The sequence below is a fragment of the Lipotes vexillifer genome, unplaced genomic scaffold, assembly GCF_000442215.2.
Source record: "Lipotes vexillifer unplaced genomic scaffold, Lipotes_vexillifer_v1.1 scaffold743, whole genome shotgun sequence".
Taxonomy (NCBI): Eukaryota; Metazoa; Chordata; class Mammalia; order Artiodactyla; family Lipotidae; genus Lipotes; species Lipotes vexillifer.
This window is the reverse complement of record NW_006779070.1, coordinates 1,211,840-1,226,969: the sequence shown is the minus strand read 5'-3', so window position 1 is coordinate 1,226,969 and position 15,130 is coordinate 1,211,840. Positions and strand designations below refer to the sequence as shown.

General features: G+C 46.8%; 1 protein-coding gene across 7 annotated transcripts in view; it reads left to right on the top strand.

Annotated features, from left to right (window-relative positions):
* Positions 1–15,130, top strand: part of NCAM1 (neural cell adhesion molecule 1) — a 328,666-nt gene that overhangs the window by 285,899 nt on the left and 27,637 nt on the right. For 4 of the 7 annotated variants that reach the window (XM_007452215.1, XM_007452218.1, XM_007452217.1 and 1 more), the window contains 3 exons: positions 182–352; positions 1,977–2,108; positions 3,113–3,115. In XM_007452215.1, the coding sequence (XP_007452277.1) occupies positions 182–352; positions 1,977–2,108; positions 3,113–3,115 (306 nt within the window). Of the gene's footprint in view, positions 1–181; positions 353–1,976; positions 2,109–3,112; positions 3,116–3,449; positions 3,465–7,648; positions 7,697–9,307; positions 9,350–12,974; positions 12,978–15,130 lie in introns of all 7 variants that reach the window. The other 3 variants (XM_007452216.1, XM_007452219.1, XM_007452220.1) reach the window with 2 other exon arrangements.

The following is a 15,130-nucleotide window of genomic DNA, read 5'->3' as shown; positions in this document are numbered from 1 at the left end:
AAAAAAAAAAAAAAAAAAAAAAAAAAAGAATTGCATGGTGAGGTGGACCAGGGGGAGACAGGATATAGGCGACAAGATTCCCAAGAGTTGAAAGAAATGAGAGAGATGTGTTTCATGATTGGGAGTTACATCCTGGGCCAAATCAGGCTCACCTGAGTCTCCATATATGTCCTTTCCACAGACACCCCATCGTCACCATCCATCGACCAGGTGGAGCCATATTCTAGCACAGCACAGGTGCAATTTGATGAGCCAGAGGCCACAGGCGGGGTGCCCATCCTCAAATACAAGGCTGAGTGGAGAGCAATAGACGAGGAAGTGTGGCACTCCAAGTGGTATGATGCCAAAGAAGGTAAGTTGGAGAGTGCTGGTTTACTTTAGAATGATGGCTCTGGGCACATGCTCACCCCTTGGCATTCACCTGATGCTGGCATCCTGACTGCCCATTTGGGTAGGGTGCACACCACTCCCCAATACTGAGAGAGGCCAGATGCCACCACCTGCCGTCCTGTTGATGTTCCTATGCTGCAACACCATCACCGGCCCCCCCAGGCTTAGGATGTGGTCACATCTTATGTAGAGTTATTGGCCTTCTGCCCCCTGGTACTTCAGAACCTGGTTCTCGTGACCCTGCCGGGATAGATGAGGCCAGCTTAGCCACATGCCAAGCGGAAGCCCTGCTTAGGTGCTGAGCACAACCAGAGGAGTCCAGTCCACCCCTGCTCTGCGTATTCGGGCTCCACGTGCTTCAGTTTCTCTGCTCTCACCCATCCAGTCCTGCTTGGGTCTATTCAGGGACTGCCCTGTAATTAACCAAATAATCAGAGCCAACAAGACAGGTCTGCTCTTAAGTCAATCCTGTGATATATTTCCAAACCACAGATTTGAAAAATCAGCCTTGGATGACTGCAGTTTGAAGTCTCTGAGCTCGGATCATGTTTCCCTGAGGACTGAATATATTTCTGTCTAACTCTCCCTTTGGGGTTTAATTGGAATAACTCAGTGAAGTAGGTTTTGTTTCTGTAGAAATTTTTAATCCTGGAAATAAGGGTAGAATTGGGAGTGGGCTAGGACACGGTGCCATAGCAATTCAGAGACATCTTCCAACCCAGGTTTACAGAGCATTCATCCTGCCAGGAAGCTCCTATCACTCCTTCAGCTTCTGGGAGGGCTTGGAGGACTTTCTGGGTAATCAGGATTAGAGCTAGAAGAAAATGATCCTTTACCTCCCTGACTCCCCCCCGAAACCTTGTACCAAATCTGTGGCTTTTTTTTTTCTAGTTAACTTTTTTATTGTGGTAAAATATATTTAACATAAAATGTATTATTTTAACCATTTTTAAGTGTACAGTTCGGTGGCATTAAATGCATTTACGTTGCTGTGCAACCATCACCGCTGTCCATCTCCAGAACTTTTTCATCATCCTAAACTCAATACCCATTAAACAATAACTCCCCATTCCCTCCTTCCCCCAGCCCCTGGCAACCACCATTCTACTTTCTATATAGTTGACTAGTAATAGTCTCTATATAGTTGACTCTTCTAAGTACTTCATATAAGTGGAATAATACAACATGTGTCCTTTTATGTCTGGCTTATTTCACTTAGCATAATGTCCTCAAGGTTCATCCATGTAGTGTGCGTCAGAGTGTCATTCCTTTTTAAAGCTAGATAATATTCCATTGTATGTATCGACCACATTCTGTTTATGCATTCATCTGTCAGCAGACACTTGGGTTGTTTCCACATTTTGGCTGTTGTGAACAATGCTGTTGTGCACATGAGTGTACAGATACCTATTCCAGTCCCTGCTTTCAGTTCTTTTGCACATATATCCACAAGTGGAATTGCTGGATCACGTGATAATGCTATGTTTCATTTTGGGGAGACCTGCCCTGCTGTCTTCCATAGCAGCTACACCACTTCACCAACAGGCTTTTCCTCCTTTGTGACCCTTTCCGTATTTTCATGACAGCCAGCATGGAGGGCATCGTCACCATCGTGGGCCTAAAGCCCGAGACAATGTATGCGGTCCGGCTAGCGGCCCTCAATGGCAAGGGTCTGGGCGAGATCAGCGCAGCCTCCGAGTTCAAGACGCAGCCTGTCCGTAAGTAAAGCCAGCTGCCCAGCCTCTTCCCCTTGGGGGCAGGGGGCGCCGTGAGCGGGCCCATCCATTGTTCAGGTGACAGCTTTTTGTCTTTCAGACCCCTCTGCTCACGGTGGTCCCATCTCCTAGTTCTCTTGCCCTCGGTAATGGCTGATACCCAGTCCCTTTGACCTCACTTTCTTTCTTTCTTTTTTTTTTTTTGCGGTACGCGGGTGTCTCACTGCTGTGGCCTCTCCCGTTGTGGAGCACAGGCTCCAGACGTGCAGCCTCAGTAGTTGTGGCTTACGGGCCCAGCCGCTCCGCGGCACGTGGGATCCTCCCGGACCAGGGCATGAACCCGCGTCCCCTGCATCGGCAGGCGGACTCTCAACCACTGCGCCACCAGGGAAGCCCCTGTTCTCACTTTCTTGAAGGGCTTGGTGACACCATCATAGCAGCTGGTCCAGCTGGTTAGAATAACAGCCAGGGAGGAAAACCACTAACACGTGTTCTTAAAGACAATAGGAAGGATCATGGCTGCGTGGTAGGGAGGGATTTGGGTAGATTTGCTTTTTGTCACCAGGGCCCTAAGCACCCGGTGACCTGAAGGAAGACAGTAAAGGCAGTGACAGTTGACATAATTAGTTGTGGGGTTTTTGATGCAGCAGAGATACTCAGTTATAGGAAAACGGAGCCTGCTGCAGGGTATATGAGCAGCAGCAAAACCCCAACAAAGCCAATGGGAAAAACATGGCCTCTGGCGTTCCCGCCTCTCCCTTCCCGCACCCAGAGCACAGTCGGGGTCTCCCTGGTCAAGGCCTCTTTCAGGAGTCGCTTCTTCCTGATCCCATTCAGGGTTGCAGCTGTGTTTGTCTCCATCACTCCCTGTGTCCTTAAACCAGACATGCCGTACTTTTCCCTCCCTTCCCACACACAGCCAGGCTCTGGGTGAGCCCCGGTCTAGCCCTATCCCTCCACAGACTGGAGTTCCTGCCCCGGGAGATGGTGAGTCCCTCCGCGTGAAGAAGGTGCTGTAGCACAGGCTCCCCCGGTGGTCAGAGCTCCCTGGGCCCTCTCTGACTCCTGGGATTAAAAAGCACGCGGGGGAATCCTTTGCTTTCTTCTCTCTGAAGCCAGGGGCCTGGGAAGTGATCCCCTTACCTCTTCCCAGAAGTAGAAAACCTGTCTCATCTTCCTCGTACAGGAATTGCTTCTTTCTGGATTTGAAGTAATTTGATAATTTGAGTTTCCAGCTCCGTGTGTTCTGCGGATCCTATTCATTTCTTTTACATCTTATTTTTTTTTCTTGGGTCTGTCTCTTGTCTTTTCTTTTCGTCTGTGTTCCATCCATGGGATATGCAGATAGCCCTCTTCCACGTAAGTGCCTCTTCATACCTCATTACCTGTTTCTATAGCGTTAACATCTGCTAGTTCTAGTTTTTAATTTAGTTCTGGTCCCTTTTGTCCCCTAGAGGCTGAAGTAGATGGTATCGTCCGGGCCCTAACCACACTGACCTTAGTCTAGTTGTGCTCTTGTTAATGTCCGTAGGTTACTCCAAGAGGCTAACACTCGTCCTGTTTTAGAGCATGCAATTTTTGTGTCTTTTGAAATTGTGTTTATTTATTAATTTCTGTGTGTGACGATTACCCTGTGGCAACATTTTGCTGAGCCAAGCGTGGCGGAGGTGTGTAGAGGGTCTCTGAATAACAGGCTATAGCCCCATCTCACCTTTAGCCGGGTTGCCAGAAAAGTGACCACAGCCTCGCCAGGCCTCTGTTCAAAATCCCTTCATGAGCACAAGAACCCGGAAGGATTTTCACATTTGCTTTTAGGAGGTGAAAGAACTGAGCTCACTGCCTCTCCCTTTTCTGTCTGGCAGGATGGTAGCTGGAAGGTTCTAGGGAGAATGGGTAGGGGAACCTCGTGCAGCAGCAGGTGCAGTTATAAAGAGCAGCATGAACTTGGGTTCAAATCACGGGTACATGCATCCTGCAGGGGAGTTAAACCCCCAGTTCTGGTCAACTCTGTTCTCTAGCACTAGGTTACTTGCAACGTGGATTTCCATGTTTGGGAAAACTGACCAGCTACTTAGTAGCTCTACTGCCAAGAATGCAGAAAGAGGGTCATTCTCCCCGGGAAGGACACCCTAATCGTGTAAGCTGTAAATAGTGGATCTGGGAGCAGGGGTAACAGGAAGCACACCTGCTGCTCCGGGAACAGAACTGTGGTCTGGTCTCAGCCTGCATAGATGCCCCCCAAACTTTGCGTCCACTGAGGCTCAGCTTCTTCCCAGGCTGAGCTCAGAATGGTGGAGGGAAGTCTTAAGCTGCACACTCTTTTCATAAAAAGCTCCTAGCTCCTGAAAGGCACTCAGGGAAGCTTATCTTTTTGAAATTTATTCAGAAATACTGCAGCAACAGCAGAAACTAAGTAGCTCAGTGTAGGCGTTCTGAGATTTCGAGCAAGTGCTAAATCTACTGTCTCAGCAGAGTTGGTTCCTGAATGAACCAGTTCTGGAAGGATTCGGAATCGTGTGTTGGGTGGAGCTGATGGCTAGGACTGACAGCTGTGTCCTCTGGGCTGGCAGCTCAGCTCTGCCCTGAGTGCATTCAGAAGGCAGGAGGGCACCTTCCTCCTGGATCTTTAACCTGGTCTTCGGGTGTCCTCTCGTCTAGATTTAGCAGTGAACGAAGGTCAGCTTAGTTATATGACAGAGAGGAAGGCTAGGGTCAGGCCTCCTTCTGAGTGTCTAACCAGTAACGGGGTTTTGAGTACTGAATCGGAGGAACTGGGTCTTGAAATTCAAAGGTCATAAGCGGTTTTCATTCACTGCCAGCCCAGCCTTTGTTAGGGTGAGAATTTTTTTTTGTTTTAAAAGCCAACATTTAATTTTTTTAGAAAAGGAGACCCCTAGATTTTATTGTTTGTTGTCTGCCAGTATGAAGATGGATAATTAACCAAGATTCCAAGAAGTCCTTTGGAAAATGGTGGGGTCAGTTCTCTATTCCAAGCCAATCGTGAGTGATACAGCAGCAGGCATTGCTAGTGTCATGAAAGGTCAGTTTTCTCAATCACCTAATAAAGGTATGGTTTAAAGAATTAAAAAGCAAACTTCTTTTCGATAAAGAGAATGTGGCACAGTTTTAGAGTTGAACATGCCTTTTTCAAGGGCCTGAGTGGAGTAAGAGAATATTATGCTCTCACTAGAGTTGGTTCTTATGGACTTTCCTTGCACCCTCATAGCCTTCCTAGAGTTGCTGAAGTGAGGATGTTGGCCCAAGGGGTATCCTGTCGTGCCTAGAGCCATCCTGAGAAAAGGTTACACTTGGAAGGAAGATGCCAACGTTTGCCACTGCCAGAACAAACCCCAGTTATTGCTGCTAGAAAATGAGGATAAGTTTTAGGAAGGACCTTCTCTGAGTTCTCACTCCCATTCCTTGAAAGACACAAAGGCTGTCTGAACTTGAACAAGATCGGCCATCAGTTTATCTGTGGGCTTACACGGAGCCCAGGAACCAGGGGTGTTGGTTTCTGAAGCTGGCTTATCTTGGCCACGGACAGTGCATTCCCCTGCTGTGATGTTGGGATGCAGGTGCACAGCCTGCTCCTGTAGCACTGGAGGTAGGCGCTGGGTACACCCCACCTCCAAAGAGGAGACAGTATAGGGTCAGCAGGGGCTGGCACCTGGGACAGAGTCAATGCTGCCGGCCCCTCCGGGTTGGGAGGCGTAGGGGAGAGCCATTCCTCAGCACTTGAAGTTTGTTGAAATGTCTCAATATTAGTGTTGCTCTCATGGTTCCTTAATAGACTACTCCACATTTGGGGGCATGAATATGACAAAACAGGGATGAGCAGGTGAAACTAGCCAATATATCTCAAGGACTCCTGCTTCGGAGCGGCCCGATTTGAAAGCCGGGCTTACCTGCTGGGAGGTCCCTTTGTTTCTGTGAAGGCAAAGGAAGCTGTGGCTGTAATGGGACAAACAGAATTCCAACCTGGGAAAAAGTCCCTGTTTCATGTATTTTTAGGCCAGGTGTCTGCGTGCTGTCAAGAAACTCTTAGGTGGAAAGCTCACAACCTCTGTTTGCCCTGAGAGGGGCTGCTTCCCTCTCAGAGCTGCTAAAGCCCTAAAGAAATGATGTGACAATTTATTACGACTCTTTCCTCCACGAATGAACCACACACCTTCGGAATCTCATTGCCTGAATGTTACCCCTTCATTTGCTTCTGTACCATGAAGCGACATAGACAATTCCTTTCTGGGTATAAAGTTTATAAGTGAGTCTCTGCTTTTTAAAAGAGGCATCTTGAGACTTTTTTGCTTTCACAGTTTGCCCCCTAGGTGGCACATGGCAAGTATAAGTTAAAGCATTGTAATATAGTGTGGTTAAAGCACATAAAACCCTATCCCTCTGCCAGAATGATATGGACAATCACACAAACAATTCAAGCCAATAAATAAATAAATAAAAAGGGAAAAAGGAGAGAGAGATATACTTTTACCAGAATTAACCAGGTTATCAAGTCATGATGGGTTAGTAGCCTGTCTTGCTCTGATTCCAGTGACATCGTACTCGACGGTTTAATGAGGTACCCTCATCTGGAGGGGACAAGAAAGACAGAACCATGAGTGTCAACGCAATGTTGGAGATGCAGTGATGTTTTTCCAAATTTTTATACAGCTCTCAAAGGGGACTATGTTTTGTGATTGCTGATGGGACAACTTCTGAATATTTGCCAGTGAAAAACTAAAGATCCATTCAGTGTCCAAAATGTCTCGGACGCACCATTTTAAAGGTTCTCCATGCAGAAAGTTGGTTAGCATTAACTTCATTAGTCCCGGCCCCTCGAACATTCCCTTTCTCTCGAGGGCAAGAATAACACTCGACGTTAATTTGCTTTGCCCTCTGTGCACACAGCAGCAGCCAGAGCATCAGATTTCGTAGGGTTTGGAGGGCAGCAGTGGCTGTCATACCATCCAGATGCCAAACCATCCCTACCTCACCCAGTCACAAACATTAAGGAGGATAGTTGTTTCTCTTTCGTTGGGACCTTGAAATCAGAGAGTGAGGCACACAGGTTTTGCTATAAATACGTGCCATCCACGTAGGTATATGCCTATATATATACACATGAAGAGGTAGGTAATGGCAAAACCAAAATGCTTTTCCCCTTTTCTGCTGGTTCACCTTAAGCTGGGGTCCAACTTCCCTTCCCTCCTGACACCTGATCCGATGGAGACAGCTGGTCCTGCGGAACCGGCTCTTTGTTTTCAGGCAGGGTTGGAGGCCTCTGCAGCTGTTCCTGGCCCAGTCCCTTACCTGAACGGCAGGGCCTGGCAGGCGCACAGGCTCAGGGTTTGAAGTCAGAGAGGCCCTGCTCTCTGCTGGGCCGCCGGCCACCTGTTCTCACGCATGGGGTTCTCCTTCCCAATTCTAAATCGCTTCAGCTTCTCTTACTGACACGCCTGGGTTGCCTCTTCCATTCTTCCCTTCAGTATCTCTGTGCCTCGATGATCTTTGTTTTCCCTTTTTTTTCACCTTCATTTTTCTTTCCTCAGCGGCTCCTGCTAGCTCTTCCACCCCTGTTCCATTGTCTCATCCGGATAGTGAGTATCATTTTCTTCATCCATCTCTCTGCAGGTTGCTTGCTCTCTGCCAGCCACAGTGGGCCTGCCTCACGTTACCTCCCTTACCAGGTGATAATTCCACTCTGTTGGTGGAGAGCAGCACGGGGTTTCAGAGAAGCAGATGAGAAGTAGGCACAGGTCCGCTCAGATTCACGGGGGACAGCTCTCCCCGCAAGAGGGGGCGAGTGGGAAGCGCGGCTCTGGACAGAAAAGCCCGCAGACAGGCTCCCTGAGGTTGTGGCAGCCCCAGCCCTGTCCTCGGGATTCATAGTGGGCTGATTATTTGGAGAAGCCAAAGGAATTTCCCAAGAAAAATGTCTATTCTGCAGGGTCATAAGAAATGTTTGGGTCACTGTGTTTTCACCCTTCATTTTAATTGACATAGTTGGATTCAGACATTGAAATTAGATAGCGAGGTCTGTAGCTTGTGCTTTCTCCATAAATGCATATATTTCTCGTAAATACTTGTGGGGAAAGAAGCAGTGTCTGCTTGCAGATGTGCCTGGACGTAGGCCCTTAGGCACATTATTGAACCCTTTACCAGGGAGCCTTGTTTTTTCTCCTCTATAAAACACGAGAAGTAATCGTACCCCCGCCCCCGGCAAATAACAACAAACCTGGCATTTATCAAGCTGTTTGCCCACCTAGGAGCAGTGCCAGTAAGCCGGCCGTGGTGTCGCCTGGTCAGTCTCAGGCTTTGTCACCCTGCCTGAGCCTCACTCGTTTACCACCTTATTTTATTCGGCTGCCCTGCCCTTTTGTTCCCCTGAGTCCCCGGGCGCAGGGAGAGCTCCGGGCCTCCCACTGTCCAGAGTTATGAACCCAGCACTCCAAAGGGAAAGAGCAGAGTGAGACAGCTGCTGAGCGAGACCCGGGTGTCACGCCAGCATGTGCGCAGAGCAGCAGACAGTGCAGCCGGCGGGGCTGCCCGGCTGACCCTAACCCCTTGGTGCCTCAGAAGCCCTGCACCTTGGGTGGAGCCTCGGGAGTGATTCAAGCCCCAAGCCCAGAGCCCTTTGTGGCATCTACTTGGCTTGGAAACAAGCCCCACGCACTGCTTTCCAGGCAGTGGACTGTAGCGGCAGGAACTCAGGTTCGGGGGCCAGGTTCAAATACCAGCTCCACTACTTCTGTATGTAACTCCGTGACCTTGAGTGAGTCACCCCACCTCTCCGAACCTCACACTTCTTATCTCCCAAAGGAAGGATAGATTCTACCTACTCTATAGGTATTATACCTACTCTATAGGTATTTATGATAATTAAAGATTAAGTATGAAAAACACAAAACACAGTGCCCAGCACGTAGTAGCTGGAATTCATAGTAAGAATAAATGAGAGTTACGTTACTTCTTGCTGCGTGAGAATAATTTGTCAGCAAAATCACTGATAATCTCTTTAAAATACCTACATTCATATTGATAAATCAGGGAAGAAGGAAATGAGAGAATACCTGCTTCACCATCTCTTTTTTCTTTATAATAATGCCTTAATATATATACACACACATAGATATGTATTTATAAATTTACTTTATCTCCATTCCCTCTTTCACCTTTCTGTGCCCTTTCCATCCTTCATGTTTCCATAGCAACCTGGCCTCTTCCTGCCCTTACCACCACCAAACTATCTAGTGAGTACAGAGCTTAGCTGCCCAGGGCCAGACTGCTGCTTGTGGCAGAGCCGACTCCTGCGTCACAGTGCTGTCCCTGGTTCCCCGCCGAGTGCTGAAAGCAACAGTTGTGCATGCACGGAGGCTCCTTGCCTGGTGTGGGTCCCTAAGCATGCTGTCTGCCTGGCCAAGAGAGCAGACCCAGTGTCACCAAAAGAACTGGGGTGATTCTTGAAGAAAAGTCTGTGCACAAGGAGACTTTTCCAAATTTACCCACAAGTTAAAAAACCAGAAAATGATTAGAGAAATGGTGAGGAGACAAAAGGAGAGCATCTTGTCCCAGCTTTCATTGTCTCTCCCCCTCCGACACACACACACATACACACACACACACACACACACACACACACACACACACACACACAGAGGCTAAAATAGAATAGCTAAAAGACTGAGAACAAGGAGGGAAGGAATAGAAGCTGGCTGCCCGGGGAAAGGTAGAGGGTGAGGAAGGAGGGAGCCTCTGCTCCCTGACAGCGCACCCTCCTTTGCCTCCTGCAGAGTGTGGCAGTGTGTGCCCTGAGCACGTGGGGAAGGAGAGGGGCTTCTAGCCTCCCTTGTGCTAGAAAAATGATGGCCTCAAAAAGCATAACCAGGCTCTGTCAAGTTTGTGTGCTGAAAGTCTAGATGAAAGTTCTGGAATTCATCTCCTGATGGCCAAACTGTACCATCTTTCCCATCACGGGAAATGTCACACTTCATCACAATCTGTAACATGTTCCAAGCTAGTCTTTATAACGCTCTAATGATGTAGGCTTGTGTGTTAGGCCTTAAACTCCCTGACAAGTCAACTGGAACGTGTGTGTCTGTGCCCACAGCTGTGTGCGAGTTTTAGACTTTATAATACTTCTGAGTGCACAGGAAAAATGACGTGCGTCCCATCAAGGGTAGTCAGAGCGGAAGGCAGAAAGCAAGAATGCAAAGTACAGTCCCCCCACCCCACTCCCTGGGCCAGGGTTTCTGATACATAATTGAACAGAGAAGAAAAGAGTTTCTGCGTGTTGCACGGAGTGGTTCTCTTTTCTACTGCAGAACATAGCTGAGAGTCTGCTTTCTTGGTGTTCTCTCCGTGTGCGTGCTGCAGTGAATTTTAATTCCTGATGCTTTTGAGGTTACATTTTGTGAGCAGAGCAGAGCAGGCGACAATGAGCTGTGCTCACATGGGTTTAATTCAGGTGATGGGTTTCTCTGCATTTGGAAAAGGAATGAAATTAACAGCACCCTTTCATCTGCTAACAGCGATGCTCCAGTCCTTGGCAGCTTGAGTGCAGTGTGTGTGCCATGCAGAGCATAGCGGGAAAAGGCTACACAATGCATTTGCACAACTTGGGTCATATTTAAGGTGTCTCACTGTAGGTTGGTCTTCTCTGGAAGGAAAACAATCTTGGATCCAGATTTTTCCTTAAGGAGGAATTAGGTGTCTCTCCCCTGACATAGGTTTAATTTTTAAACATCAGGCATTTCTTCCCACAGGTAAAATGATTAGCAGTGACATCCAAAGAGAAGAAAGTTTGAGTCTTCTTTGTTTTGAACCACTTGACTACTGACCCAAATTGTAGGTCCCAGTGGATACCGGGATAAAGGAAAGACAGTCACGATTGGGCAGCAGCCCGTATTTAGCATGAACATATTTCTCAACTGTAAGGCAGAATGGAGCACGTGTGAATTGCAGTGAAACTAACAGCAGAGTAGCTGGAAGCATCCAAAAATCCATCAATCATCAGTCAGTCAGTAGGGTTGAATGTAAATAATGTCTTTTATTTTTGCTTCTGTGTGTGTGTGTTGATTCATTAATAATTATGAATGAATGAAGGTAGCCTAAGTAAAATCAAAGGAGAAACTGCTCAGTTGTCTATAATCCCTGCAGGCACCCTTGGTTGGAATGTGCCAGACCCTGTGCAGTGTCGGGACAGTGAGAAACAAACACGCTTATCAGCTCACGGTGGCAAGGGACTGTGTCACTTGGCTGAAGCATTTCTCTCGAATCATTTTAAAACATTGGTGTGCTTTGGGCAGAAAGGTACCTTCACCTTCCTTCTTTGCCCTCCTTCTCTCTTAACGCCAACTGGTAATAGCCAAACTGCCCCTTGGCCTGTGCAAGTTAAGGTGGGAAACCCAAAAGGCCTTTTGTTGAAGCAGAATCACTCAGTAACAAATCAGATGTCAATATAACATAGGACAAAAAGGAGTATAGGCAAATCCAAACAAGAAAGCTGTTTTCTTCATTGTAAAAATCAAACTCGTGTCTTATCCATTCACCACAAGTCTAAAGAGATAACTGTATCCACAAATGCCCGAACATGTGTTTAATGTCAAATTCTTAGCTCATTGAGCCAGGGGATCAGTTTCTGCTGTTTAGTGTTGACAGAGCTATGGTCTCAACCTCCGGAAGGAAACCTATTCCCTTTCTGCACTGGCCTCTTTTTATTATTATTATTTTGTTAGAATCTTTATTATACTACTTTATGGTTCTTTACTTAACTGTTTTCTTCTTTGAAGGATAGTTGCTGTATAATATTATATAAGTTACATGTATACAATATAGTGATTCACAATTTTTAAAGGTTATACTTCCTTTATAGTTATTATAAAATATTGGCTCTATTCCCTGTGTTGTATAATCTATCCTTGTAGCTTATTTTCAAGCAAATAGTTTGTACCTCTTCCCCACTGGCACCCATTGTGCTAAGTGAAATAAGCCAGACAGAGAAAGATAAATGCTGTATGACGTCACTTATATGAGGAGTCTAAAAAAGACAACAAACTAGTGAATCTAACAAAAAAGAAGCAGACTCACAGATGTAGAGAACAAAATACTGGCCTCTTCTTTTGTATGTGTCTTGATTGGGGTTATCTCATGGTGGCCCCTAGGATAACGCGGGTAGACGAATACGGCAGTGAGATGAGATCCCTGGCCACCTTCTCTACCTGCATCCTCCAACCCTCGCTCATCCCACACCCGCCTCCTCATTGCGCCAAAGGGAACATGAAATGACTTCTTAATGTAATGTGATATTTTGTTCTTCCAGGGCACACGGTCTGCGCCTTAGAAATCATGGGACTCTTCCTTCATGACCATGCTCTGTTTCATTGCCCTTGTTTTCCAAGGATGCCGAGACATTTCTGGAATCTGTGAAGAATAACTTGCCTTGTTCTCCTTCAACAGTCTCCTGGATGGACTTTGGCATCTGGGTCCTGACAGAGACACCTCCCCATTTCAAAACAAGTTTCCATGCTCCTTCTTGATGTGGTATTAATATGCAGTGTTGCAGCTGTGGCTAATGCTTATTGGTGTTGTTAACCAAGTGCCCTTTATGATTTGTTAGTCTTCTATTTCCGGGCAGGTTTACTGCCCTGCCAATGTTTCCTATATATGCTGCTAATTTAATTTAATTCCTCCTTTTATTTAGTCTGTGATTTTGTTGTTGATTTTTCTCCCTGCCCATTGTTTACATCAGTTTTTAATTTTTTTTGTATTTTCCATGTGATCTCCACTTTCCTTTCAACCAATCATGTGCGTGCGTATCATGTGACTTTGTCATGTGGCTTGCATGGTGCTGATGATGTCGTCCACGCTGGTGAACAGAAGGTAAAACTCTTTGTTCTGATTAGTGAAATAAATCTGGGACCACAGCCTGGCACATAGGGCCCACTCATTTCTTCCTGTCTCGGATTTCCTAAGCAAAGCCATGTGAGAGATTTCCTCTTGTTCTCCATCAATGCAAATCCAGAATTCATCATCCTTCGTAGCCTTTACATGACAATTTGATGCCACGACAGCCTTCGGTTTAATGGTTTGCTTCAAGAAATTTGGCTACAGTAAAATCACTTTAGCCATGGCAGAATTTGCACCTTTGAACTTTTACCAGATAGCTCATAAACATTATTTCCCAGAAAGCAATGTTGCAAGTGAGCTTTATAGCATTGTTGTTTGACTTTTGTAGTTCTACAAACCACAGTTGCTCTAAAATGTCACATTTCCATAAAAACATAACATTGCTACAAGAGAGAAACGTATCAATCCCAAAGGTTGTATTTGCTCAAAACCAATGAGAGAGTTTCATAAAATTCATGCAGATTGAGGGCTTTCTGAAATGAGAGATTGAAGAATTTGGAATTAGAGCAGTTTGGCTGTGATGGCCGAGGTGTCACTTTTCAAGTGACCCACCTCCCACTCCGGGCAGGAGGGAAGAAAAATGAGAGCAAAAGTCACTTGACAATTACCATGACTGGAGATCCATGTAAATCCAGAAGCACACAATTGACCCTTGCAGCAAAGGCAAAAAAATTATAGCCTAATTAAGCGCACAGGAGTGACAAAATAATTAGTTAATATTGTGACTGTCACAACCTTTTAAAAACATTTCTTATTTACCATGAAGAGTAAAGGAAGTCTCTGCTCACCACTTCCCCCAGTAAAATCAAACACCCATTCAAACCTACCCTGGGAGTCACGTGCGTGACTAACTGAAAATTTGTACTCCACGTCACAACCTGAGACACACGGGGCTAAACTGATCACAAAAGCGAAACTAACACCAGTAACCCCCCCCCACCAGGGCGCCCGCGCATGCGAGGGCTCCCCAGCGACCTCGCTTCTCTGAGAGCTGATTGGGCGACATCCACACAAACAAAACCATCGGCCGTTCGTCTCGCATGTGCTCTGTCCCTGGTCTGTCCTGTGTCCCGTGCACCCCACGTGTGTGAGCCCTGTGTGTGCCACCCCTCGCCCTCCGCATTGACACCCTCTGAGGACTTCAGCTCTCTGGGCGTGGCCACCGTGCCCCAGTTTAGTCCCATTTACAACCAGACTCCTGGACAGGGTCTTGGATGGGAGGCATCCTCGTTTCCAAAAATGGAGATGTTTAACATTTACATCGTATGAAATAAAGGAGGGATGTCCCCAAATCAGGAAACCTCCATAGTGCTAAAACCTTGGACCTAGCTTAAAAAATTATCTTAATCTGTGAGTCTTAGGGCAGAGGAAAGAACACTGGGAACCTATGATTGTATAAACTCCAAGTCCCACACACAAAAAAATGTGGTTTCATTATTTCCCTGAGCGAGACAAGCTCTTTTCAGACTTGGGGTGACTGCTCAGAGGCTGAACCTTTCTCCTGAAAGCTGAACTGTAAGCAGATATTGGGTTGAAACCCCTTAGTTTCGTCTGTAAAACCAAGTTGGGTCATTTCTGTGCAATGCTGTGTTTCAGAATGAAGCGTGAGGTGGAAGCTTATTCACACCTCTGAGGAGAGATCTCTTGCAGACACCTTAAGCAAGGCTAGAAGTGTTTGAAGGTGTTTCCCACAGTTGCCCTAGAAACACACCTTAGCAGTGGTCTTGGCTGTCAGTAGAAAATTTGGCCAGTACTAAAAAATCACCTCGGGAGCCTGTGGAATTCCGAAGCGTGATCACCCCCTCATCAAACCACCCCTCTCCTGCCATTTGCAAGGGGGCAGGCAGAGGACGGCTACTCAGATGAGCAACAAGCAGCAGGAAATGGCCTTTAATAATAAACTTGAAGGGAGTGGAGAGGCTGGAGTAAATAAAATTTACAGAGGAGAAAAATCTTAGTTAGGGATGGTTCCTCTGGGCATTAGTAAGGGTTTCAGGTGAGCTAAGCCTAATGAGGGTTTAAGTGAACAGTGGGTTGGTTGTATGCCCACAATAGATTAAATCCAGTGTCCTACCCTCTGCGCTCCCCCCCCCCCCCCCCCCCCCCCCCCCCACCCAACCGCTTCA